This window comes from Planococcus citri, chromosome 1 (assembly GCF_950023065.1).
Source record: "Planococcus citri chromosome 1, ihPlaCitr1.1, whole genome shotgun sequence".
In the NCBI taxonomy this organism is placed as follows: Eukaryota; Metazoa; Arthropoda; class Insecta; order Hemiptera; family Pseudococcidae; genus Planococcus; species Planococcus citri.
This window is the reverse complement of record NC_088677.1, coordinates 56,466,675-56,494,332: the sequence shown is the minus strand read 5'-3', so window position 1 is coordinate 56,494,332 and position 27,658 is coordinate 56,466,675. Positions and strand designations below refer to the sequence as shown.

General features: G+C 34.1%; 2 protein-coding genes across 5 annotated transcripts in view; both read right to left on the bottom strand.

The window, feature by feature from the left end:
• Positions 1–559: 559 nt before the first annotated feature.
• Positions 560–2,531, bottom strand: LOC135832993 (thioredoxin-related transmembrane protein 2 homolog). Its single transcript, XM_065346569.1, has 5 exons — positions 2,134–2,531; positions 1,878–2,058; positions 1,615–1,801; positions 1,337–1,532; positions 560–1,259 (listed from the first exon to the last, which is right to left on the bottom strand). Exons 1-5 carry the CDS (start codon positions 2,281–2,283, stop codon positions 1,155–1,157), a joined length of 819 nt encoding a protein of 272 aa, XP_065202641.1. The 5' UTR covers positions 2,284–2,531; the 3' UTR covers positions 560–1,154.
• Positions 2,532–5,508: 2,977 nt separating this feature from the next.
• The window catches only part of LOC135832992 (uncharacterized), a 50,964-nt gene continuing 28,814 nt past the window's right edge, over positions 5,509–27,658 (bottom strand). The window contains exons 3-18 of one of the 4 annotated variants that reach the window (XM_065346566.1): positions 24,177–24,356; positions 20,377–20,583; positions 19,798–19,891; positions 17,868–17,979; positions 16,918–17,119; positions 11,920–12,046; positions 11,645–11,760; positions 11,353–11,379; positions 11,051–11,101; positions 10,620–10,701; positions 9,880–10,098; positions 9,264–9,411; positions 7,328–7,435; positions 7,073–7,225; positions 6,743–6,820; positions 5,509–6,330 (exon numbers count right to left, since the gene is read on the bottom strand). In XM_065346566.1, the coding sequence (XP_065202638.1) occupies positions 6,790–6,820; positions 7,073–7,225; positions 7,328–7,435; positions 9,264–9,411; positions 9,880–10,098; positions 10,620–10,701; positions 11,051–11,101; positions 11,353–11,379; positions 11,645–11,760; positions 11,920–12,046; positions 16,918–17,119; positions 17,868–17,979; positions 19,798–19,891; positions 20,377–20,583; positions 24,177–24,356 (1,857 nt within the window). In that variant the 3' untranslated portion in view covers positions 5,509–6,330; positions 6,743–6,789. The remainder of the gene's footprint in view (positions 6,331–6,742; positions 6,821–7,072; positions 7,226–7,327; positions 7,436–9,263; positions 9,412–9,879; positions 10,099–10,619; positions 10,702–11,050; positions 11,102–11,352; positions 11,380–11,644; positions 11,761–11,919; positions 12,047–16,917; positions 17,120–17,867; positions 17,980–19,797; positions 19,892–20,376; positions 20,584–24,176; positions 24,357–27,658) is intronic. The other 3 variants (XM_065346564.1, XM_065346565.1, XM_065346567.1) reach the window with 3 other exon arrangements.

Below are 27,658 nucleotides of genomic sequence, written 5' to 3'. Positions count from 1 at the left end.
CAGCCCTCCCTGTCTTTCTCCAATCTCCTTGTCTCATTACTCATGACCCAAATGTGATGGAGTATGCTGTTTCAAAGTTATAAATCAAATAGAGTTCTAAATCAAGAGAATAGATTCGATTCTTCACGAATTTCAAATGTAGAAATTAAAAATCAACACAACAAAATGTTTGAAAATTCAATTGATACAAAGTTTTTTCGATTCAAGGGCCTTGCTGTCTCTAGATTGCTGATTTCAAAATTAATTATTCATCCCACTCGAAAAAATGCTTAATTGAAAAAATTTCCTACGTTTGAGCATTTGAAACCCAAAACTTTGCTCCCTAGTATTGGCTTTCATTAGACAATCATATTATAGTTCGAGGTTAGCCAAATCAAAAAGCAGTCAAACGATGATAAAAATGTTCAAAAATCCCTTAGAGTTATTTTTGAGATTCAATCAGGATCAAAATGATCAACTTGACTAGAATTCAACCATAGGGTACACATGAATGTTCAATTTCTTATAAGTATCTAATTTTTCAGAGTGCGTAAGTTGTTCCTGAATAATAATAAAAGCATCCGAATGACTCATTTTTTATTTATTATTCAAAAAATTAACATCACAAAGACCACAACAATTACAGAATACTATATTAATACCTACTATTCCATCCTAGATAAAAGGAAAAAAATTCAATCAATCGCAAAAACGTTGAACAAAAAAAATGAGTAAATGAAAAAATAAAAGGCAATATGTACACGTGTAGTAAAACCTAAAGCGGGTACAAAACAATGATGAAATACTCGTAAATGACTAGTTTTAAAAAAAAATGCTTTAATGCTCGAGTTGATCAACCAAGTAAGTAAATGGTGGTATCTCACTAAAAATACAACAGCTACAAATGCATCGTTACCAATAAAATGTCAAAGAATTTTAAAAATTATACAATCAAGAAGGCTAAAATGATCTACTCTACTTGTAATTTCACCGAAGTAGATTTCCGAACAAATCGTTGATTGTTCTTTTAATAATTTAATCTAATTTACTATTACACAAGCTATCGGTCTTATTCAGTCTTATAACACTGGAGTAATTTTCTCAACTGTGAATTCTGAAATAGTTAAATTCTTCCATGTCCATGAAGTCGGTGGGATTTTACACGAACGTGAGCTCTACTCGGCTTTCTTTTTATCATCTTTCGAAGCTTTGGCTGGTTTGGCTTTATTCGCAACTGCTTTGTACAAGTTATTCAAGTCGAAGACCGTTTTGATGTTGTCCTGGTTTAAAATAAAAATGATTAAAAGATCTTTCAAGCAGGATAAGTAAATTACACTAGTTTATTAATAATACATACAGCAGTGAAGAAAAATCTGGTGAGTTTTCCTCTAGAATCGGCGCACGGCCTTCGCATAACTTCTTCTCCGTTTTTGAAGAGAATCAACGTAGGAAGTTGTTTACTAGTCGAGGCGTCAGAAATACCGAATTTCTCAGCAGCGTCGCGATATCGTCCGATGTCGATTTTACCAAACTTCAGATTATCTAAACCGTACCTAAAGAGTAATAAAATTAGTAATCGTCGATCATCTCCGGTGAGTGAATTAAGAATTACGGTAATAGAATTGTTAGGCTTACTCGGCCGATAATTGAGCGAATATAGGAGCGAAATTCACACAAGATGGATTCCAAACAGTGTAAAAACATACGAGCCAAGTGATATTCTTATTCTTAGAGAGTTCGTCTTCCAGAGTGGCAGTAGTTCTGAAGTAAACAACGTTTGAGGGACCTTCGTACGTCGGCTCCGGTACCCAAATGGCAAGAACTAAACAAACCCAGCGAACAGAGATTAGTAAATCAAGTAATTGAACGATTTCCGGTCATGTTTTCGAATTATTCACCAAGGAATAGGACACCGTAGAGGATACCGGTTCGAATATCAGCGTAGGTCCATAAAATCAACGAAGCTACTTTACAATACATGAAACTGGAAGTCAGGTAATTGATCATCGAAACACTGCCTGATTTTCTAGACCGGATCATCACTACGATCAGCATGAACAACAAGATATCCGATTCGCGCTGAAATAGAACGATGTAATCAGTGATTTAGAGCTGCAGTTTGTGAGCAAATGAAGAAGAGTGTTATATGCTTACCGAGTCGAATTCGCATTTTGTTTCGAAATTGGAGAACATATAGTTGCATAGTACAGGTGTCTTTTTGAATATCACGTACGAGAAACTCATTAGAATATTAATCCAATAGTACGGTTTGAGCAGTGTTCGGAAATCGGCCAAGAGTGACATTTTTATCGATGATGCTTCGGCTGTGTGATAAGAAATTTATTTAGCATAAAACGAGGTACTGCGAGGTTAATCCATTGTCGCAGGATGAATGACAGGAAACGCGAATAAAAGACTGGTTTCTAAATTAAAATGATTAAGTTGAAGCTACTTTATATCACGGTTTGTGTTAATTAAAGTGGTGTGAACGAAAAATACTAATTTTCGATGTTTTTGTCAACTGGATGTACGGCATCTATGTGCCTACTGGATCATGGATGAATGTAAAAATAAATTGAGCTATCTTAGCGCCGCATTAGCTTGTGTTTCGCGAGTGTTAGCGCTGTTAGCAGCGCCTGTACAGTGTTACCGTTTATTCACAATCGAAATTCTTTGTTATTCTCTACATTCTGGATCTTAAGATCTATGCCAAAAAAAAAGCACAACTTCAGCATTTCAATTCAGTAAATCAGTTTTAGTTTCAATGCCAATTTTGAAGAACATCCCATAAAATTAAAAAAAAATCATTAGGACTATTGTCTATAAAGGATGGGCTATACTGAATTTAAGGGGATACTTATTCCCTTAACTTTTACCTTAGGTTGGTTTATACTGAATTTAACGTCCGTTAACCTAAAATTTGCCTTTGTTTAACTTCTAGGGTTAAGTTTAAGTTTACGGTTAAATTCAGTATAGCCCCTCCTTTAGGAGCTCAAAAAGTCAAAACTCAGAAGTCGAAAGTCGAAACACTCGATTTTTTTTTTTTTAATGAAAAAAATAAGAACCTTTAATGGCTTTAATTGACCTTTAAAATCCAGGGATTAGGCCCGGCCCAGGACCAGGACCAGGACCCGAAACCCAAAAAAGCCCTGATTATTTTTCCTTGAAGCCCGAATGTCCAAGCCCCAAAATCTTAAAAACTGTAACCAACAAAGCCCTGGCCCGAAGCCCGAAATCTTTTCCTCTGAAAAAGTGAAAACCAAGCCCCGAACGTGAGCCCCGAAACCCAAACTATGATCAGGACTTTTTGGGGCTTTTCGGGGCTTGTGTAAATTAAAATTTTGTAAATGATTATTGTTTACCGTTCTGTGCATCCTGCATCTGCATCTCATAGTCATAACTTCAAAACTTCAAAAGTCAAAAAAGATAATTTTCAAAAAAAATTTACAACTTCAGCAAAAAGTGTAATATTTTAAGGGGTTTTTGGTACATTATTTATAATATTCTGTAGGTAGTTCATTGTTCTTTGAAAAATAAAAATTCCAAAAAATTTAATTCTGATTTGAAAAAAAAACTGTTCCATTCAAATAATTTCGAAAAATGCAATCGGAATCTGCCCTTGAATGTTTTTTTTTTCAACAGAAACTCAAATAAGATTTTACTTTATTCTTCATCAAAATTTGCATTTGAGGCCATAGGGGCTTCATGGAAATGGGGCCTTGGTCAATTTTTTTCACTGATTTTTATAAGTTCAAAATTTCAAATGAACTTGAACAATTTTTCTACAAGCTAACATTTTACAATTATTTTTTTTTCATGGAAGAAGAACAATTCAATATCACTGAAAATGGTGAAATTGATAAAAAAAATTTAATACTTACCTACATTCAAGATTGTAAATGAAAAAAAAACCAAAAAAATAGCTAAGGCCCCTTTTCCATGGAAATTGGAACCCCTCAATTTCAACTTCAAGCCCCGAAAAGCCCCGGAAAGCCCTGAACACTTCATTCAAGCCCTGGACACTGAGCCCTGAAACCCAAACCCTAAGTTTCTTGGGCCCCAATCCAAGCCCAAGACCTAATAAATTTTTGATTAAACCCAAGCCCCGAAACCCGGAACCCAAAAAAAAAATCGTTCGGGGCCTCATCCCTGTTAAAATCTAGGTTATGGGTTATTGCATCAAATTTTTTTTGGTTAAAAATTCTGGTTTGCATCCGCATTATTAAGTTTCAGTTTTCAGTTTTTTTTTGTTTCAATTTTGCTTTTTACTCATTTCAGTTTCAGTTTTAGTTCCACTTTTTTTAGTTTTTCCCATCAAATTCGTTATATTTTGGAAATTTATTGGGAAAAATGAACCACCAAAAATTGAAAATCGGTTTTGCCTTTTTCAGTTTCAATTTTCATTTTTCAGTTTTCAATTTCAGTTTTTATTTTAACCAGTTTCTGTTTCCCAACACTGCCCAGGCCAGTGGCCACTGGACTACTCTCGTACAACTCCTAGATATTTTTCACGTTTGAAAATTTTTTTCGGAAATAAAAATCTCAGATTACCTACAGTATTTTCTTGTTCGTTTTTTTAAAAAATTGGCAGAAAGACTGAAAAATTGGCACCACTGCATTCCAAAATGCGTCTTTAGCTAAATTAATGCGAAACAATTATTTGCGAGGAAAAAATTTTCAAAACACGAATTTATTCAAAAATAAGCGATACCTATGCACATTTTTAAACGATCAGTAAGACCCTAAAGTGGTTTCGGATTTTGACGACAATAAATAATATAGATCGCCGCAGAATCTCAAATACCTACTTGAGGACCTATTTCTCTTCTCCAGAGGCACCTCCGGAGCAAAAAAAATTTCTGACTGTGAGTAACTTTCAACTCAAAATAAAGGTCTCTTCTAAATTTGTAAAAAAAATCAAAACCCACTGACTTTTTATCGCGATCTATCCTAAACATTTTACTAGAGAAAGTTCACGTTGTGTCATTCTGTGTTATCTATAACAAAATCAAAGCCTCCAAAGTTCTGAATGAGTGAACTGTGAAGATCCTGATTCAATATATGGGCGATTAAATCAGAATTTCAAACGTTTTCGGCAATCCTTGATCACGGTTAAAATGGTTGCTTATCTTGAATTTTGCAGGCATATTGTTAATTTTTCAACGTCAAATTAGTTTGAAATCTACCTGTTTGTATCATGAGTTGCATACAATGTTTTTGCAGGCATTTTTGAACTACAAATCTGGGACTGAAGATGGGACATTCTCATGTCAAAAAAAAAACATAAATGGCGCACGAGTAGGTAGGTACTTCTGAGTAATTTTAACGTAGGGTATTTCGAGTTGCATATTCAGTAATTTAGAAAAAATTTCTGATTTTTCGACACAGAGGATTCCAAATTTGATCACTGATCAGCATATCACTAGTCAAGTTTTCGATATCGACATCAATAATCATTTCGAAGGCCACTCCCACTCGCGATATTTTGCCCAAATTTATCAACATGTTGAACGAACAAACGATCAAAAAAACAGTAACTAAATTTATATTTCACAACAAAATAAATTAAACGGTATAATAAATACAGATTAGAAAATTTTCCAAATTATGTTCGTATAGTAACGATTTCCAGATAAATATTACGACATCTATTGCACGAAATGCTTCACATGGTATACATACAAAGAGAGAAAAAAATGACCAGAATTAAAAATACCGTAGAAATCGGTGATAAGCGAAGAAAAATACACATCTAACACAAGTGAAACAATAAATAATACATTTAAAAAAACAATACAATAACGAAAAAGAAAAAAAAACAAAAGGAGAGAGAAAAAAATCGTACATAGATACCAGCTCATTGAATAAATCAAAAAAAAAAAAAATTAAAATACATCGTTTTTCAAGTACATAAGACTTTTCGGTATATAGAACATTATTCAACAAATTACATTATTTTATCGTTCCTGCGAAACAATATATCCCTCTCCATAATTTTTTAAAATCGATATAAAATTTGCCTCTAGCAATACGGATAAAAAAATGTTTGTATAAAATTAGTAGTAAATCGTATAACGACTGAGAAATTAACTTTAAAAAAAAAGAAAGAAAACAAAGTAAAGAGAGAGAGAGAGAGAAAGAGAAAACAAAGAGAAAAAACATTAAAATGATCTATAGTAAATAATATAGTAGGTATAATACGCAGTGTAAGTACACACACAGCCTTGCATTTTAAATGCTCCCAAGACCATGACCAAAAGTAGAGAAAAAAACCATCACCGAAATGTAAACTGGTGTGCATGATTCGCTTATCTGCCAGCTCCGAGTTTGGGAATTTTCAGAGATCCGCTTCTGTTATTGCACAAAAAAAATACAAACATTAGTTTTTTTTTCGTAAATAGACTTTACAGTACACACAAATTAGTTGCACAAAAAAAACACAAATTTCATCAAATCAATACTGTTATGTTAATTAATCAGTAATTATTATTTCAATACATCATAACTCGCAAGTTACTTGGATTAAAAAATACATGACACTACAACAAATGTACACATGTAAAATAAGTAAGAATTCAAAGTTGAAAATTTTTTGGTACCTAAAAACAATTCATTCAACTTAATCGTAGCTTTTATAGGAGCAATTAAAATCACTCTCAAGTAGGTATCGTACCGTTTTTGCTGAAGCATTAATTTCAAAAATTATGGCAAAGCGTTAAAAAAACAAAGAAATTCGTTATGGATTTGTAATCATAAAAAATACCTATAGTATTTAGCAACCATATTCGAGGTACGATAAATTCCATAATCTTAGAACTCAGTCAGTACTGGTAACTCAGACCAACAAAATTGAAAAAAAAATGACAAATTAATATTAGATAAACTCGTTGCAGATCATTAATTAATTACATTTGCAATTTTACGTTTCAAAAAAAAAGAAGGAAATTGACCAGAGATTATTTTAAAAGTTTCACGAGACTTGATTTTTAAAAGTTCAATCACGGAAATTAAACTCGATAATAATAATAAATCAGTTCACTGTACAAAATTTTTCCTAAATTAAAATATGTATAGTTTTTTGCAAAATACTTACAATTCGAGATTCTGTACAGTAGAATTAGGGCAACTGGAATCAGTTCTCACGTGACACTGCTTATGACATTTAAGCGAACAGTCTCTACATTCGTATCCTTGCTTACCCAGTCTTCTAGGAAGGGTTCGATTACATATTTGACAATTAGTACCGCTGCAACATAAAAATACCAATCAGCGTTACTCGTGAGGTAAAAGAATTTGATTCAATTACATTTAACTGTACAAAAAAGATGAATTTGATTAATTCACTTACCCAGGTAAATGTTTGGCGACGAATGTATGATCATTGTAGATATGCAACTTAGTGCCTTTCTTCTTCCATTTATTTTTTTGTGCTAATGATAACGGAACGAGGTAATACCTGCAGAAAAAAACATCAAAAATTAGTCAATTGAAATTCATAAGTAAGTTCTTGAGAACCGCAAAAGCTAATCTTGAGTTCATTTTCCAAAACCGATGATGCAAAAATACGATAAATATCTTTTTCAATCCTTCGCAAGAACAAATTGATTGGTTTATGCGACTTTTGCATGGCATAATAAGGGCGAGGTCGTACAATTTTTTTTTCAATCGGACAGAGCTATTGTAGAATGGAAAAGCTCGCCAAAATGTAAGGCCAGCCGAAGCCGAGATTTCAGGTGCTTGAGTGCATTTTTCGATTTTTGGTCAATTTTTAAAAAAATCAATTCTGGCTCAAAAACGAGAAAAAAAATCAAATTTTTACCAAGTTCACCTGATAGAAAGCCAAAATTTGGGATACGCCCTATTTTCGACTCGCCAAATTTATTAGAAACGGTTTCCAACCGTTTTGAGCAGTCCTAGAGCCTCCAGCAGATTTTCAAAAATGGAAATTTCTACAAAATTTTACCACATTAAACAGGAAAGCTAAAATTTACTTCATACCTGAGCTTAATTTCAACATACGGAGTCAACTGAAGATGGTTTCACTATCAAGTGAATTTTGAGCCTCCAGCGACTTTTTGGAAATTCCAGTTTTTCAAAAAACAACATAAAATCTGTCTAACCTAACTTAAGCACGTATCCTAAAACAACTTGAAACCATCTTCTATCGACTCGACATTTAAATTTAAATTTTCCAACATTATAGGGTGAAAATTGTAGAAATTTCGACTTTTAAAAATCTGATGGAGACTTCAGGACTGTTCCCAATCCATTTTCCGGGTCAAACATAGATCACATCCCAAATTTAAGCTTTCTAGGATAATTTGAGGAAATTTTAATTTTTTCTCATTTCTGGTCCCGAATAATTTTCAAAAATTCATCAAGAATCAAAAAATCAAAATGGTAATTTTTGTGTGGAAAATGGGATGTCATCGGTCAACGGGGTCATCGACCAGCACCAATTGCGAATACACGTGCTAAAAATAGTTTGAACAGATTTCCAGACTTTTTTTTTGGAAAACTGGAATTTCCATAAAGTTGCTGGAGGTTTCAAAACGACTGGAAACCACCTCACGTCGACTTAGTACTTGAAATTAAGGTATGAAAATACGAATTTTAGCTTTTCAATATAAAATAATAATTCTGCGAAAATTTTTACTTTTGAAAATCAGTTGGAGGCTTCATGGACTACTCAAAACGGTTCGAAACCGTTTCCCATCAATTTGACGAGTCAAAAATAAAGCGTATCCCAAATTTCAGCTTTCTACGTCAATTTGGTAAAATTTTGATTTTTCACCCATTTTTAGCCCAAAATTGTTTTTTTTTTTAAATTTACCAAAAATCGAAAAATACACTCCAGAACATGAAAATTTGGCTACTTGAACATCCCTCCCTCCCTCCCTCCCCCCAAAAAAGAAAATGTAATTTTTTGTTTTTGAATTTAAAAAAAAAATCATTTCTCAAAAATGACAAGGGGTCGAGTCAACTTCAGGAGCTGAAAATTCGGCTACGATTGTTTCTTGAAATGTTCTAAAAAGACTGTAAAAAAAATTTCATTCGTGTTGTAACACATGGGACAGCTCCGTTGTGAGGGACAATTTTTCTTAATCTAACAAAGCAACGTTCAAAAAACGATTTAAAGTCTAAAACGTTCGGTTTAACCGACGCAGAACATTTTAGTAACAAATTTTATTAGTGCAATACTGAGATATAACGATTCGAGAAGTCCTTAATTACACAATCTCTATGAAATCTCGACCTAGTTCTAAAAAATTCGTGACACTTACTTTTTAATACCATTTTCTACAGTTTCCAGTATCAACGTGGAAGCTTCATTTAGATATGTTCTGGAAGAAGCGCCGCTAACGCCAGACATTTCACTGAGACTCGATCTGGCCGAACCTTCTCTCGGTAAAGGACCCACTTTTAAGTATCCTGTTGAAAAAATAAACATTTCAGTAAATTATTACACCAGTAAAAACGCTATTTTACATAAATACGAATATGTACATGCAACAGAATAAGTTAGTGAAATTAGTCATTATAAACTCACCGTAAAATCAAACAAGCAATCAAAAAACGCCACAATATCACAATGGAACGATCGACGCACAGGCCGCAAAACAAAAATTGAGAGAAAATAACACAAAAGTATTAGTATCGTTAAATTAAGGTTGGTATTAGGTAGTATAGGTAAGTTACTTAATGTGTATAAAACTATGGTAACAATATTTGACATAACGATCAACATTGCCTGTTGCTGATGACCTCATATAACATGCAGGCAGGTGAAGTTAAACAGATATAATTACAAATAGGTCACTAGTTAGGTAGTAAGTAGGTATATAATTTTAAAGGAACGACCTTTTCCATTTGAATTTTGTACATAAAAATTCAACCAACCTGTCGAATGTGCAGAATGAGCCGAATGATCACGAGCTCGGTCCGCTGATACGGATCTGGTAGAAGGCGAATGACATCCGGTCGTCGCCTCGTCTGCGGTCGCTTCGCCATTCGATAAGGCGTTTCGATCGATCGACTTAGCTCTTCCTCGTGATTTATTCAATCTTCTACGTATCGTGCCGAAAAAGTCGCGTTTTCTTCGACGACCTCTGCCTTGATCTGTGCAATTGAAAAACATAAGAGATGAATAGATTTTCTCAAAAGCGAAAAAAAATTTATTACTTGTTAAAGAAAAGCAAAAGGGGAAGGGGGAGGAAAAAAGCAGCAAAAATTACCAAATCGAAACGTTGTCTTAATTTTTTAATAAAAATTCAATTATTATAGAAAATTTTTCCCATGAAATTCACCATCTTTAACTCCCTCAATTAACGATGATGGAGAAAATAAAAAGTGAAATTATAAACTAAAATTTTCTGGAATAAATTTTTAAGAATTCAAAATTTCGAAGTGTTTAAATAAATTTTATGAAAAGCTGGATTTTACGTTTCCTAAATTCACTGAATGAACTATTTCTGGCTTTGAGTCTTGGCATTTAGTCCCAAATTTCCCAAATTTCTACCCTCAAAGATTTTATATTAAATGGATAAAGCCAAAGCCATGGGGGAAGAGGGGTGAGAAATCGAAAAACACCACAAACCACAAACATACGAAAAATTTATTCATTCAAACTTCCAACTCACCATCTCCATTTTGCTGACTCGTATCGGGCGTATCTTGTGGATTTTGTACGTTAGCTTCGTAATTCTGATTCTGATTACCGTCCTAAGATATTAAAATAAAACAATAATCAAACACGTTTCGATCAACACGTTGGCGATTAAATATTCGTACCAATTATTAATAAAAATAATCGAACACATCATTAAGAAAGAGCAAGTAAACTATACAATATCATCGAACTACGATACAATTTCTCTCCGTTATCAGCATTTCAGCGGTTAGATTACAGAAAAATGCATTCGTACAAGACGTTTCATTATTTATGTAGGTCTAGGTATAGATAATAAAGGGTTAAATTGGCGAAGGAAACAATAAATAAAACAACAACACAACACGTATTTTGGTTAAAACAAAACAGAAAAAAAATAATCGTTCTAAGGCGATCTCTGACCTTTGACGAGAAATGTACTTCGTGCCAACGTTTGGTCATATTTTGATTCACCTAAGAATATTTATACGTGTATAATAAAAGTAGCCAGTAGGAGAGATAACGTTTTCGCGAGTTGATGTTAAAATATACGTATAATATTGTTAAATGCGATATACACGAGTATTTATAGACCATACTGTAGGTAGACAGATATATTTACCGTTAATTACCTACAAGTTACATTAACATTACGTATTATTAAAATGACCGGCTAAGTATGTCTATAAGTTAAGTACCTATTCAAACAAAAAAATCAAATTTACCTGCAAAGTGTTCTGATTCTGTGGCTGCTGCAGAAAATTGAACCATGAAACACATACAAAAAAAATTAGTAAATCATTCCAAAAATAGGATCATGTGCTGAAAAAAAGACTAGGTACGTCGTCGTATCGATCCCAAAATACATACGAAATTTACAAGACAGCTTTACTCAAAATAATCCCTCTGGACACCTCCCCTCCTACAATTAAACCTATCCAGGGAATAAAACTACACCTGCAAAATCTACAAGTAGAAATACAGTATATTAAAACAGACACGTGTCAGTCAACTTACCTTTTGCACGCTATGGATAATTAGAGTGCTTTTGTTCGGTGACATATTGGAAGAGTTTTTACTCTGAGATTCTAAATCTTTTAAGGCTTTTTCGGCAACACCATTCATCATGTAATCTGTTCGAAAAGATAACGAAAAAAAAAGAACATAAGTGACAAAATGAATTATACACTCGATACGAGAGATAAGTCTACGTCTAATTTTGTCGTTTTAATGGACGAGATGAAATAACCTAGAACGTAAATGTATAGAAACAATGTTGTAAAAAGAGGTACCTCTGTCTAAAGGATTAGAATAAATTGTTTTCGACGTAATGGTTCGACTTTTGTTGGGTGTGGCAGAGTACGACTTCTCATCTATTGTCTGTTTACCGTTTGCTTCGACGCCGTCCAGCAACATGAACTGTGAACATACCAAAAATAAGGTGGAAATTATTAAAGTTGGCCTTTTTCTTTGATGCGGATTTTCTTATGAAAATAACGACTATTGAAAGATATTGCATAGAAGAAAGAGAAGGAGTAAGATGGGGTAGGGTAAAAGGCGATTTGAAGGGAGAGGGCCATTATGAAGGGGAGGGGAGTAAAACAGAGAAATTATCAATATTTAGAGCAAACCTCAGTTTATGAATGGAAGTGTAACTTTTTCCAGAATTAAAAACAAATTTTGTCACTACAATAGTTTTTTTTTTTGTTTAATAAGAGCCAAGAGAAGATTTATAGAGTGGAGCACTTCAAAATTCATGGCTTACCACTCGAGACATTTTCGATTTATTCTCTCATAAAACATCAAGAAATGGCCCAAAATATTGAAATAAAAATTTTGAATATGAATTTTTATTGCGATTTGAGCTTTAAAAACCCATAGACCTTCTACTTCATTTTTCGTGAGCCTGAAATTTAAAAAAAAAAAAAAAAAAAGTCAGACAGGTCCAGACTGACCAGCTTAAACTTGAAAAAACATATTATGTGGTCACAATCTACTAGTCGACGCATTTTTCGAGCCAATGCTCCGTTGATTCGTTGATCTGAAGACCAAAATTTTTGAAAAATTACTGAAGAAAGGCTGAAAAATTCAATCAACTTGGTGGAAATCGTGCTTGTCATTTTGGAACTTTCACATATCTGTCGAGTTCGTAATTTTTTGACTTGGTCACCACAAATTTTATTGTACAATAACCCTAAAGGCCTTTCGAGTTCACCCGAGCTTTATTTATGGAATGAATTCGACCAATGCCCAAGTCAATCATTCATTCCTTACATTGAATTCATCGAAACATACAAATAATTAAACATTCGAAGCCACTAATCACCACAAAAAATGAAACCAGAAATACTTAATTAAAATGAAAATTCCAGGAAATTCGGCTCATTCGGCTGCATATTGCGTGTACGCGTCCAAGAATGGCCTTTCATACAAATAATGCAGGTTCAATGTCCACATTAAAGCTGGGTAGCTCTATCAAAGGTCCGCGTGTTTACAAGAAACTAAAAGAGTACGCCTGGTTGGTTACGTATTTATGAAACGCAAAAGGTATGAATTTTTTAGCACGTGAATTTGTTATATCTCATACTGAGGCTTTTCAACCCCCTTTTTTTCATTTTCAGAATTCGATCGCGGTTTATAAATGTCAGGTTACGTGTTTCAATAATCCGAATGACGATGACGACCACCGCCAACGCCAATAAATGCCAACTGCGATGAGGGGATCGTTTATGAGCCGAAAATCAAACACGTATCTATACGTTGACGAGAAAATTAATATCAACGAACGACTCAAAGCAGGCAAATAGCACTGTTTGTTTCGATACAATAACGTAAGTGTAATGCCAATGCCATAAAGCACGAAATATATCGATTCGATTCGATTCAGATGTCGTCTCTCGTTCATTATGTACAAATTATTCCGGATGATTGTGTGAGAAGAACCACAGCTACAGAGCTGAAGAATTAAAGAAAAGCGCGAACTACTCGTAACCGAATAAAATAATGAGTCATAAAGCGCATAAAATTGAAAAAACACTCCTGTCATCTATTTTAATACACGCTACAATGCCCGGATCTCGAAAAACACATTATCGTTTAACATCGCCGTTTTGCGAGTGGTTTGCTGTGTGATTTTATAGTGACTTTATCTTTGATGGAACGATTACAAATTGCGGTTGTTATCGTTGATTTTCGCAGGAAATGGAGGCATGTAGCAAACGCAAACCTAACTGCACAATATGTATGAGCTAAGCACATACGAACATAATTTATTCGCATTAAGAAATGATGCTAACGATAAGTGGTGGCTTCCATAAGAGAATGATAAAAGAATGGGTATTAAAATCCGAAATCGCATTTAAAAAAAAAATCAAATCAACAGAGCGAGAATTCCATTTGGGGTGGGGTGGGGGAGGAGGAGCATAGAAAGTCAAAATTAGGTTTTTTTACGATTGAAACTTCCGAAACAGTTTGTCAAAAAAGGTATCTGACATGGAAGAAATTTCTCGAAAAAGGAGGTCTCAAAAATATGAACAAGTTCTGGTAGGATAAAAAATAAGTCTCAAAATAAGAAAAAATGGGAACATGTCTTTAAAATCGATTTGGGAAAATGTGAAATTGCCCAATTAAATTTTTCATCATTTTCTGAGAATTTTTTCTGAAGAATTGATCTTTGGGATTCTCTTTTTTGATATTACCTTTACATGGATGATGGAAAGTGAGCCTCAAAACCTGCTGTGAAAATAGCATCACGTCCGAAAAATGATCTCTCGCTATTTTTTACTTCATGTATGTACAAGAGAACTTCAAAACATCACGGAAACACAAAATGTGATTAAAAACCACGGTTCCTAAGTTTTATGATTGACGTCTCAATAAAAATTAGCGACTTTTTTCAAATAATTTTTCATTTAAAAAAAAATGAAAATTTTGACCTGTAAAATATTAGTATACTATTTAATTTTTCAATCTTTTTTTTGACTACTTTTCCAAAATTGAGGGCCCAAAATATCCGTTCTGTTACTTGTATGTACTAAACGGGCCTTAGAATTCCATGGAAAAAATATAATTTCTGAAGTTCCATCTGCCCATTCTACTTTTTCGACTCTTTTCTGCGCAATTTTTTCAAAATTTTGGGTTTCAAAATACCTATTCGTTTTAATACTTATACAAAAAACAGTTTTCATAAAAAAGTCAGGAAAATTCTATTGGAGAAGAATCCAAAAACATAAAAAATTTATATGTAGTTCAAGAACACATTAAGGTTATTTGTAAATTTAAATCACCCCAATAAAACTTTTTGACCAACTTGGTTGTTGGAACTTTTGTAGAATAAATTATGAGTGAGAATATTCGCTAATCGAAGTTTTAGCTTTCTATGCAAATAGTTCGGTCCATGTTTGGAGATTTCACAAAAATGAACAAAACAAAATTTTTTTTACTCATGTTAATAAAAAAACCATAAAAAGTCAAGAACAATAAATGATACGACTAGAAAACAACGAATACAATTACAGTTTTTTAGCATGCTCATTCCTACTTTTCGACCATTTCGAAACCATTTTTTTAAAAATTTTGAATCCAAAAAAAATTATTTTTTCATTTAAAAAAATGCATAAAAAATACCAGTTATTTCTACTCGTACAAAAAGTGAGCCATGAAACGTTGGAAAAATTGATTTATAGCTAAAAAACATTCTTCAAAGAATTAGAAAGTATCCTAAAAAATTTAAAAAATTGAGTCACTGGAATTTTCTGGGAGTATTTTTTGAAAATTTTGAGCTTAAGAATCTCACCAAGAAATTAACGTTAGCAAGAGCACTCGATTTTGACCGAACATTTGAAAAAAATTGCAAACTGAAAAGGCAGGACACTGGCTCATTTTTCGATCCCTCATAAGCCATAACCATGACCCTCTCTTCTCTCTTTTCCCCTCCCCAAAATCTGATCAAGATTTTTAAAAAATTGTAAACGTACATAATATGACACGTTGTTTTTCAGGTTTTCGAAGATGCTGAATTTCAGTCTCCATTTATGCAATTCTTTTTTTTCGGGGGACGACTCCTCAGTACCCCACCCCTTTCCCCATTCATTTTGAAAAAAGCTCGACAGATTATTAAAATAGTGAGTCGATACGTGCGTGTCGACTTTCACCAACTCGACGTCACTGAGTTCGAATGCTGACTTATTTATTGGATTCAAGTCTTCGGTGTCTTCAAAGCATCCAAATTTTCAAAAAAAGAAGGGTCGAGGAGTTGACCGAACCCTCGATTCTGATCAATAATCGAGTGCATATTCGAACCAGCGCTCTCGAATTAGTGAACCATAGGACACTAAGAAAAAAAATGAAATTCGTCCATGCAAAATGTTCCTTAACCTATTTTTGGTTCTAATCTAAGATTAATTTCAAAACTATCAGATTTCTTTTCGAACCTTTGAAAAAATATGTGTCTTCGAATCTTCGATATCAAACAACATAACGTCTTCATCAAGAAAAGCCCACACACCTCCCTTCCCAGCTCATCTTTCAAACTCTTTATAACTTGGTACTAGTAAGTATAAGACGTATCGAATACCCAATTAATTTACAAAACTCCCACAGGTCTGGGTCATTTATTATCCATTAATTGGAAATTTTCATCGGTACGGCGAAAATGACCGAGCAGCGTTCACAGGTCAAATTCGTCTGTCGTCTGCCAACATGCTGTTACAGCATAGCTCGCTAAAAATCAGCTCAACTCGATACACGAGTCGAATACGAAGAGTTTCATATCGTGAAATCGACAAAAGCGTGTATTTCGCTGGTTATCATCGTTGTCGGCGAATTGTACTCTCAAATTTGACAATTTATCCGATGTTTTACAAATTAACTAAGTATGCATTCGAATGAATTAGACAACAATCGCGTGTACCAAACTCGTTGAGTCGTTGCGGCGATGGTGTATCTAGATATGGTCAAAAACATCTACCTGAGATTAATTTTCGACACAATTTTCTCGAAAAAATCCCAACAACAATTTGATAAGTGTGCCTCGTGCATTTGATGTTATCTGTTTACCTTTTCGCGAAGTTCGCACGAGTAAATACATAACTACGCAGTTATCGAAGCATCTTTACGTAATCTAAACAAGCGAATTCTCTTATGAAAACACAACCCCCTGCCCTGCGCCTCCTAGTGCATCTTATTACAAAACTTTTATAAAAGGATGAAAGGGTCGATAGGGTTGTTAGTAACATCTTCCTTTTCCCCTCCCACTACTCTTTTATACAGGTATAATTACAAAAACTCACCTCTAACGTCAGCGTTCCGTTGACTTTATCATTCTGATACGGACGAGGCTGTAGAGAGATGACCTGTCTTTGAGACGGGCTCTCCAGCAATTCTTGTACGCTGACGATGGCCAATCCGAGGAACTGATTTTTTTCATTTTCTTTATGACCGGTATTATTATACACCTCGAACATAATCTCTTTGGTTTTGGCATTCACGTCACTGTTCAGACAATAATATCGAAGAGGGAAAAAAAACATACACAGAACCGGGTTAATATCGTAATTAGAAGTAAAAAAATTAACTACGAGTAGAGGTAGCTGGTTCAAGGACACGCAGGCACCAGGCACGATATTGTATCGTAAACCGTATGGCTCGGTCGTCGGTGCAGATCGTAGTTCGAGTCGTTTCAAAAGTTTACGAGCTTAACACGTAGTATATTGGATTGGGTAACTCATATTGAAATGAAAAAAATTGAAAAATATACCCACGATCTGTATGACTCGACCTTACACGACTACGAAGATGACCGACGATGAGCTCGAGCAATTTTAAAAAATTAAATTGGAAAATATTCGTGTACAGGGTGTCCAAGAGTGAGTGATTAAGCTGAAAATTTGGTTCTGAATCAGGAAGAATTTGATCAAAATTTTTGAGTTTTCGTACGAGTACAATTTTCAGCAGTTAGCAAATCTTTTCATTTTTGGACTTGGGGAGAGGCCATTTCGTTACAGAACCTAAACCTTTCCAGGCCTTTGTCAAAAGTACTGCCAAAAGATTACTCTTTGAATTTTTGATTTTTGAAATTTTTGAGATTATTATGCCATTTAATCATCAATCAGGTAATTTAACAAAAAAAAAAAAAAAAATGATCGTAAGTCGTACTCGATTAGGTATATTCAAATTTTCAGCCACGTCATTCCCTTTTCCGGACACCCTGTATACATTGTACAATAATACATATACTCACAAGACGCACTGTTCTTCCCAAACTGGCGAATTAGTGTTGCTGAAAATGGCGCCTGTTTGATGAATAGCCGGAGGATTATCCACCTCGATAACGCAATACGCGTTTATCTTGGCTGTAAAAACAAAAGCAGAAAAAATCGCGTTAAGGTTTAAGGTCTAATCCAATCGACTCGTCTAGTCGACGACGAAGCTTTCAAAATTAACACGTTGATTCGACACGTTTACGACGTGCTTCGGACACGGACAGGGACACTCGGCAGGGATGCTTAAAAAATTGCTTCGATTTTAACGCCTTTTCTCCTCCTGCCTTTCCACCGCCCAGTATAACCTACTGGAGCCGAATAAATGTACGATAAGTTGCCTATTCAATTCACGCAGCGGTTGGTCGACACGATAAAGAAAGCTTTTCCTTTTGGGTCGCAAATGGCTGAAAAACCTGATGGAAGAGCCACATTTCCGTGCAGGATATTGTATTGCAAGGTCCTCCTCTAATGAAATAAGATTTCGAAATAACGTAATACGTCACGTTCTTATTTTTTCTCCACATTTTGAACTCGATAATTTTGATAAAATGGACCAATGCCAAGTATCACACTCAAGATGTAAAAAATGTGAGGGGGTGAGTTGAATAACCTATGACTTAAGATTCCCCAAAAAAAACACACAAGTTACATACAATAGCGACGAATTTTCTTTCCGCAAGGTTCAGATAGCTCACTCAGAATCATTTCGGCGAACTCGTAGATTGCTTCGAAATAGAACTGCCTATGAAAACAGGAGCTGAAAATTTGGGATCATAAAGGGAGAGGGGCTGAATTTTGTTTCTCAATTTTTAGGGAATTTTTTCAGGTTCAAATGTCCATTTTTTAAGAATAGAAAGAACATTACTCATCATAAAGCTTTACATTTTTTGAATCCTCCAAATAATTGGGCCCGGGATGTGATGCCTTCATTGCCCCTCTCCATCTTTAAGAATTTCTGACCATTTTTCAACCACTCGAATCGGTTGAGAATTATTTCGAAGCGTTGGATTTTTCGATTCTCAAAAAATTCTAACAAGAGAGATACCCGAACCAGCAGAACGATTCTGACTTCAAACTCCAAAATACAGAATTGAAATGAAAATTTGAACAATTTCCGGAATAATGTTTATCGAGTTCTTCTGGGGGAAAAAAATGGAGCATTTTACTCGTATTTTGAAAATTATATGTTTCTACATACCGAAAAAATTATGAAAGAGGAGGGTAAAAGAAGAGCATTTTGAAAATTGAAATGATAAAAAATCGTACTTCAAAAATCAAAAATACAATAAAAAGCACTTTTCTCAAAAAACCAAAAAATGAATTTTTGATCGATTCTTCAAAGGATGCTTTCGATTTGATAAACCAAAAACGAGGGAAAAAATTTCGAAAAATTATGACTCAATTTTTTCATAATCCCAGATTTCTCAGTGATTTTGGGAAAATTTATTCAATTTTTTGAGCAGATTGCAAGTTGATTGTCACGCAATTTTATGCTGATTTTTGAATGCTTTTGAAAGGATTCCCTGCAATTTTCTGTACGATTTTTCGTAATTTCCATTAGCTCCCTTTTTATTTTTCAACAGAATATTCTGAAAAAAATAATGAATATGGCTCCCGAAAAAGGGAGAAGGGATGTAGTCGTGTGGCTGTTCCCATCGACCAATTTTGAGTCCCCCTTGAATCTGTTCCCAACCTTGGCTTTCCTTCTCCAAAAAATCCATCCACACCCGAATCTAATTCGAACCGAAGGTCATCTTCACTCCAGTACATACTTTCAGTCTACCTCCCATCGAGCCATCTTCTCTTAACTACGAACCAATCTATCGCAGCGAACACGAAAACTACATAATTTTATAGCTTAATCATATTCGAGAAAATTGCGACTATTTCGCAAAACAAACAACTCACCTCCATCGACAGCCAATCCCGCAGCTTTGACAACCTTCACGGTCAATTTTCCACTGCCACCGGTTCTCGATAAATTAGAATTCGAATTCATTAACTGAAACATACCAAGTGCGAACATTAAAAAGTCTTCACGCTTCGTCGAAGGATTGCGAATAAAAAAGAATCTCGTAATGTATCGCTAAAAAATATACACTTGCAACGTTGCAAAGGACCTATACATATAAAGTATTTTTCATCCAATTTTCCTCATTTTTTTCAGTCTTGGTAACGATGAAGCGGGGGAGAATCGAATGTATTAGAAAAAACTGATTCGTTGTTTTCATCGTTTCTCTTGTCGTCGTCTAAATTTAGAACACGCGGTAAACTCTCTGACGTCACTTAAACGGTCGGCAAAAAATTGGGCGCGAGATGAATAAAATCGTGTTACACGACGTTTTACCAGCCATTTCTGTCTAGCCCCCTCCCCCCTCCTCCACACATCTCGCGGTAGAGAAAATAATTATCGTTTCAGTTCGACAACTTTTACGTATAGAATTTTTCAGATTGAAAGAAATAAATCCGCAACTGTTCGATGCTTACCATACTATCGTAATGTAAAGGTAGATACTGGGCTGGAGCTGGTGGTTTTCGGATCAGTCTGGGACATCCGTGGTATTGACTCAGATTATAATTAATGCAAGAGTTACGTAATGCTGATGTGACGATTTCGATGATTACTTCTTGTAAAGATTGCTCGTCCAAGTTGTTGTTCTTCAAGCTGCCTACTTGGGCTAGTAAAATTTTTATCTGTAAAATGAAAAAAATGCACAACTAGGTGAGTAATTGAAATAGTAGGTAGGTAAGTATATTATACTAATTTAATGTAAGGTTTAAAAAATTGGAGTGACGATGATGAAATCTATCGTCTGTATGTGAGAGTCAAAGAGGAAATTCCACGAAATGTTATCGAAGAGAAGAAGAATACGGGTTGAAGAACAGTACTAAATGGAATAAAGAAGTGGAAATTATAAACCAACTCTAAACCGCATAAAAAGTGACCAATTTTGTAAATGTAAATCCAACCGCATTATTTCTCACTCTGGTAATTCCTCCGCGTGATATTTATCTCACCAAGGAAACCGGTTCAAAATTGCAATTACCTATTTTATAGGTATAATTTTAACCGTAACTTATCAAATTGTGCTGAGAAAAAGTATAATTATTATTTGATAGGTTGAAATTATTTCACTTTGATTAGTAGGTGAAAATACTGATATTTTGGAAAAGTATCTCAGAAAAAAGGAAGAGGTGAAGATTTTAAGATCGATTAGATGCACTAAAATTTTCTCAATTAGAGTCCTCGTAATTTCTAGAATGAAACTAAAAACTTGAAATGGCACTTTTCGTACACTTTCTATCCTTTCTGCAAAAACTCTTCGATCTCACCATTTCAAAAATTGAATAAAAAATTTACTTGAAATATTTGCGAACACGAACACTTGCAAAATTGAGGGTATTGAAAATTATTCGAATTCGGCAATTAACTTTCTTACCCAATTTTTTTAAACTTAGAAAAAAAAATAAAAATGAAAAGGTGCAGATTTTTGGACTTAGCACTCTCGAGGATCTAACAAACGATGGGTCACACATTATTTGGTAAATTTTGACTGCGTTCATTCAAGGATGCTCTCGAGATTCGAACTAAACTTTTTTTTCAATTCAAACAAAAATGGGAAGGGTTCTTTGTGACCTCGAAGATATTATGATTCTATTTTGAAAATTAGCTCGTCACAAAAAGGATATTTCGTAGTCATTTATAGAATTTTTCGCGTGTTTTGAAACCCTACAACAAAAAATGGGCATTAAAAAGGTCAAAATTTGGCAAAAAAAAATCCAAAAAATGTGATTGAACATCTAGTACTGAATCAGAGAATAAACAAATTTTTCAAAAAATGAGTATTATCGAGCCCAAGGTAAAAAAATTGCCAAAAAAATTGATTGGACATCTAAAACTCAAGAAATTGTGGGGTTTTCACACTTAAAATTCATGTGTTTTAAGGTTTTTTTGATAACTACGTAAACCGACATTTTTCGACTGCGGGATTGAAGTTTTAGGAGTCACATTTCCTAATCACAATCAAATAATTTTTAATAACCCAAAAACGGAAGGAAAATTCGACCAACATCAAAATTTTTTAGAATAGTGATTTGATTTTTCCAATGTTTTGGAACTCTCTTTTCAACATAAGCAACAAAAAAGGGTATTTTTGAGCCCAAAATTTTCAAGAAATCTCACTAAACATGTGAAGAAATTTTATAGGCTCCCAGTAAGTCCCTTTTTTCAAAAGAGTGGGCAGGACAACTGAGGAGACACGGAGGGGTCAAATAAAAAAAAAAAAAAAAATATTTTCGAACTATGTGACTTTGACACCCCCCCCCCCCTCCTCTAAGTAGGTAATTCAAGTAACCAGAAAAGTTCGAAAAAGTAATCAAAAAAATGACAAAAAGTGAGCTAAACATTTTTAATACAGAAAAAAGTCACCAATGAATCACATTTCAAAAGCTGTGACCTGCAATAAAGATAATTTGATTTTGAATTTGAATTTCAAGAAACATTCTGGTTACAATTAAAATCTAATAATGAAACCACATAAGACTTGGACAAATTTTAACAAAAAATAGGACTTTTGGAAATTATTGGGAAAAGGGTCAGAATTTCGCATTGGTCATTCAGACAAAAGGCAAGACTTTTCTGTTAAATATACTGTTGGCAGAAAGCAAAACTTTTGACAATTAAAATTGTGAAAAATTGATTTTTTTTTTAAAAAAAAAAGTGCTAGCTTGAATTTTATAACCAAAGATTACCAATTCAACCAAAATTTAAAACTAGTTTTAGCCCACTCAACTGGTTCGAAACAACCAACCGGTTTCAATACAGCAGACAACTAAACCTGCGAGCCGATTATTACCAATATCGTAAAGAAATGTTTCAGAAACTATGCTCATCAACATTACATCAACGATACATATTATACACAGATTCGATCACTTTCAACTAGCTCAACCGGTTCGAACCAGTTCACAAAAATGCCAACAAATTACAAAACCGAACAAAAATTCGGGAAAATGATTTTCCACGAGACAAGTTCAGTTCTCATTCAATCATCGTGTAGGTATTGTACAATGTATATTCTACTATTGCCGAAAGTTCAAAAACCCTGAAATAAAACTGGTTAAAAAATTTGACGACAAAAACCTACCTATCTACCTATTCTCTTCGTGTTCTTCACACAAAGTATGTTTCTCTTCAACGCGAAAATAATTTTCCTATTCAACAGTCGGCCGCCGTAACAAATTAGTAATTGGTTTATTTCCGACACATTCGTCATCATCTCTAATAATACGTACGTAGCTACGTACCCTACGTGTGTTCTGTTGATACATTGAAACCGGTTCAATGATACCGTATCAAGAACTGAAATATTTTCACTCACTGTTGCAAATTTCGAATAACCACTAACCAGTGCCAAAAAATTAAACCAAATCTTGGCTCACCCTGTTGAATGTAGGTATGCATTTTGAATGGAATATACGAAAACTAGTTCCGAAAGTAAAATAAACTTTTAGCCAAATTCTAACCAAATACGAAACTGTCGTCATCGTTATAAATAAATATAAATAATAATACATAAAAAATTTTTCGCAACTACGTAATCACTAATCAACATAAACACCACTGAGCAGGTAAATACATAGGTACAGGTAGGTACTAGGTACGCACATAAAATCCACCTTTGCAACCTGCAATTAAACTGCTCCTTCATCTCATTTCGTATCTCAAATTTCATAAAAATTACCAGCAATAAATTCGAAATTGCATACGGAATGTACACAATACACATGAGTAAATACCATAATATATACAGTCAATTTAAAAACCTTGATTTACCACCCTCTCCCCTTCAGCCTGAGCTCGTACATGTGATCTACCGGCATCGATATCACAGCAATTATACCTCCTCGACGTCAGTATGTACTTATAGTATGTACATTTTTATATTTCGTGTACCCACAAACAATTATTATTGAAATGGGCATGCAAAGCTACGTCGTCGGTCGATTGCAGTATCATTTACAGTAAGTATCTAATTTTTACGTGCAATAAACAAACCCGCAGCCCTGCAATGCCCCGCTCGCCTGTATCGCCTATGAGTTCTCAATGAGAACCACTCGAGGCAAATACAAGCAACCGGTTTATCCCAATCTCGACAGTGAGTTAATTATCGCGACAAATCGTCCGTTTGTTAATTAATCTCGCGTCGAGTTGTTAAAAAAGATATCATTTTTTTTGGAACAAGTACATAGATACCTAGGTATCCATTAGCTAAGTATACACGAACCTCGGGCCATCCGTCGAATTTCACTTCGGCTTGTAATTTCTCCGTAATACAGTATATGTTCAATCTGCCTCGAAGTTTGGTCACGTTCACTCTGTAATGCGACGTTTCCACTTTATCGCCTTTTTGTCGGAAAGCTTTCAATTGCAGGGACGGCGTTACTTCGCAATCGCAAGTGATCGTCTGTTCGAACATACAAAAACATAGAAAAATTGGTTAAATTTAGCCAAGATTGCATCTACTTATATAGGAGCGTGTTTAAGATACTACAATGTTATAATAATTTATTAAACATGATAACTGCATCAGTTGAACCGGATACACGGTTCGGTCGTATTGCCAATTGCCCTCATCATCATCATCATCATTACCGTCGTCACCTACCACCTACCAATATAGCGGACACGTTTGCTGAACCGTGTAATGCAACATTGTACCTCCCGAGCAATAATAAGGCAAATGAGACGGTGAGTAAGTCTATAGGTAGCGGATAATATTTGCATAGATTTATAAATTCGAAGGTCCCAAGGGAGTATACGATACAGTATTAGTGCAATGTTTAAATTTATCGATGAATACGACTCTGGAGCTACTTTTACGACGCCGACGACTAAAATGACAATGACGAAAACCAAGATTAATAATAATTACAAATGTGTTTTTTTTTCAACTTTTTTGAGTATTTTTTGATTTATTTGATCGTTAAATAGGTACATGCGGCCTCCGTTAGAGTTCCAACTTCCAACTTATTTATGCGTTATCATGCTGAGTCGTCGATGATGCAAATAGTAGTACGTTATTTCATTTCTTAGCGAATCTGTTGAATTCAAATTACTGTACCGTACTATTGAGAAATTCTATCTTCAAAATCGTGCTTACGACTCAGATGTGGCATATGATGAATTGATGACCTTTCATGCTTCAATGTAGGTATTAAAACTCGATGAAGAATTACCTACTTCAACTGGGTGACCCCCCCCCTACACACTCATTTTACAGACTAGATTCATCCACCAGGCGCTTATTTTAGGCTCACCCCTTTCAAATTTTCGACTTTCCAATAGAAATTCATTAATATACAAGAAATTTACACTTTTGGATGAAGTTTTGAATACTAACTATAATGGGTGCACAAAGAACTGTACAATCCGTTTGATCAAGCTGTTAAAAGCGATTTTATGATTGTTTCTCATTCTATACACCATTACAAAAAAATGTAGCCTCGGTGCCCATTTTTCCTCTTCCCTTTTTCCGAAGGTCCCCCCCCCCTATTAGAAATTTGCGTATCGTCTTTCCTATGGCTCCTACGAAAAAAAATTCCAGTAAAAAATGTTTCTTAATAACACCTCTACAATTTTGGCTCGTAAAAAATTTCCATTTCAGGCACCCGTTTTCCCTCAGATTCGAAAAATTTCTTTTAAAAAAAATCAAAAATTCCAGTATTTTACAAAAAGGATTAGAAATAGAGCAAAATTTAACATAACAAAATGTGTTCAAAATGAAATTACTTTTCGAAAGAGTCGTATACCGATAGTTTTTTTTCCACCCTTCCCCATTCAAGTGAATCCAGCCTCCCCCCTCCCCAAAAAAAGTAAAAAAATTGTTCCAATCTGAATCAGAAAAAATAAATGTTCAAAATAATACAAAATTATTTTTCGGAACACAATCTACAATTTCAGTTACAATAAAATTTGATTTTGAAGCAAACCCTTGTCTCACAAGCCTCCCAAAAAATCAAAATTTTCCGTTTCGACAGCTGAAATATTTTTGGAAGCTGGCCTATGGGTTCCCATGTTTTGATGAAAAAATGACAAAAATCGGTGACTGAGGGATCGAGAAGAGGTTCTTTGACATCAAAATGAAGAAAACTCGTGATAACGCTTAAAATTTCTCATCTCCCGACAATTCAAAAAAAAAAAGAACTCAGAACAGAGAGAAAATGAGAAACTTTGAATAAATCATTTCGTGTAGTCGCATACAAGCAATATTTTTTAGGACTCCCCTATCCCCTTCCCTCCCTCCCTCCCTCCAGAAAAAAGGCCATCAAGTCAATAAAATTTCTACGTAAAAATTGAGAAAAAATTGAATTCCAAAAAAATTTTGACCAAAAAACGCCTCATTAAATTTTTAATTTTTTTTTGCTTTTCAAGCCTCTAAACATCTTCTAAAAAGATTAAACATTGAAAAAAATAAAAACATTTTCATTTTTACACGAATAGGTAGGTATGTACTTAATCAAAAAAAAATCAAATTCATCAAAGTGCAAGAAAAATAAAATTTCCGAAAACTAATACATACAAGAATCTGAAAAAAAAGATCTTGTTCCTCTTAAGACATGTTAAAATTTAGCGAATGATCATTCTAAAAAAAAAATTAATTAAAATGCCCGACTCAACTTTTTGAAAGAAAAAAAATATTCGATACGGGTAAAAACAAAAAATTTTCCCAATTGGATTTTGAATAGAAAAAATTTGCCATCACAATGGCAAATAAGCCAATTAGTTTTTCGACGATAATAATTGTGTTACATCGAGTTTTTGGTAATTTTTACTGCATAATTATCGCATGTTATTCTTATTTTTTGATAATAAATCGTGAGTACAGAAATTATTAACCTTACACGATTTCCGTACACATAATTATTAATTAACAATAAAAAAATAAAAAAACATGTACGCAGACAGACAAAGATGTTTTCATTTTTCAATACAAAAAATTACGTTCTTGTTGATAACAAAGTGATCTAAAATTAATTTTTTTTTAATTTACTAATTGAGGTAGGTAACATAGGTAATCTATAACTGGATGGAAACCAATGCATCTGTCTTTCAAGATATATTCACGCATGCTGTAATGAGAGCTTTTCTACCTACGCTCTTAGGTTTTCATTCACTCTTCCACGAATATTCTCTTACATATATTATGAGTTCTTTGAAGTTTGCTCTCTAACTTTTTCAGTTTCTCGTAGAAATAGCTGAATATATTATGGTACCGTCAGCTACAAAATTTAACCCTTCCCCTCCTCTTCTCGTTACGTAAGACTTCAATTTAAATGCAGATTACTCGCATCATGAAGTACAAGTGCCCAAAAAAATAAACGTCTAAGTATACGAGGGTAAGGTACCTACAGTATAAAAACTTGCACAAGGGTGAAAAATTATTGAATATTAACGACCTATATAATCTCACATCGCCCCTCCTTCATTTTCAGGAAGAAAAATTATAAATTAGTGTAAATAGAAAAAAAAATCCAACGCTAACGTTGATACCGAGCCAAAAATGTCAACGAAGTTCAAAATTCTGCATAGAAAAAAAATGGGGATATCTTTACGAAACGAAGACCAGATGGGTGAAAATTTTAACCAACAAGAACTTCATCAAATATCCTTTCGTTATAACCATTTGGGTATCATTCAACCGCTGCTTTTTCAGTAGGTACTACGACTGCGAACTCGGCAAAATTCTTTTTTCTCTTTCTCTCTCTC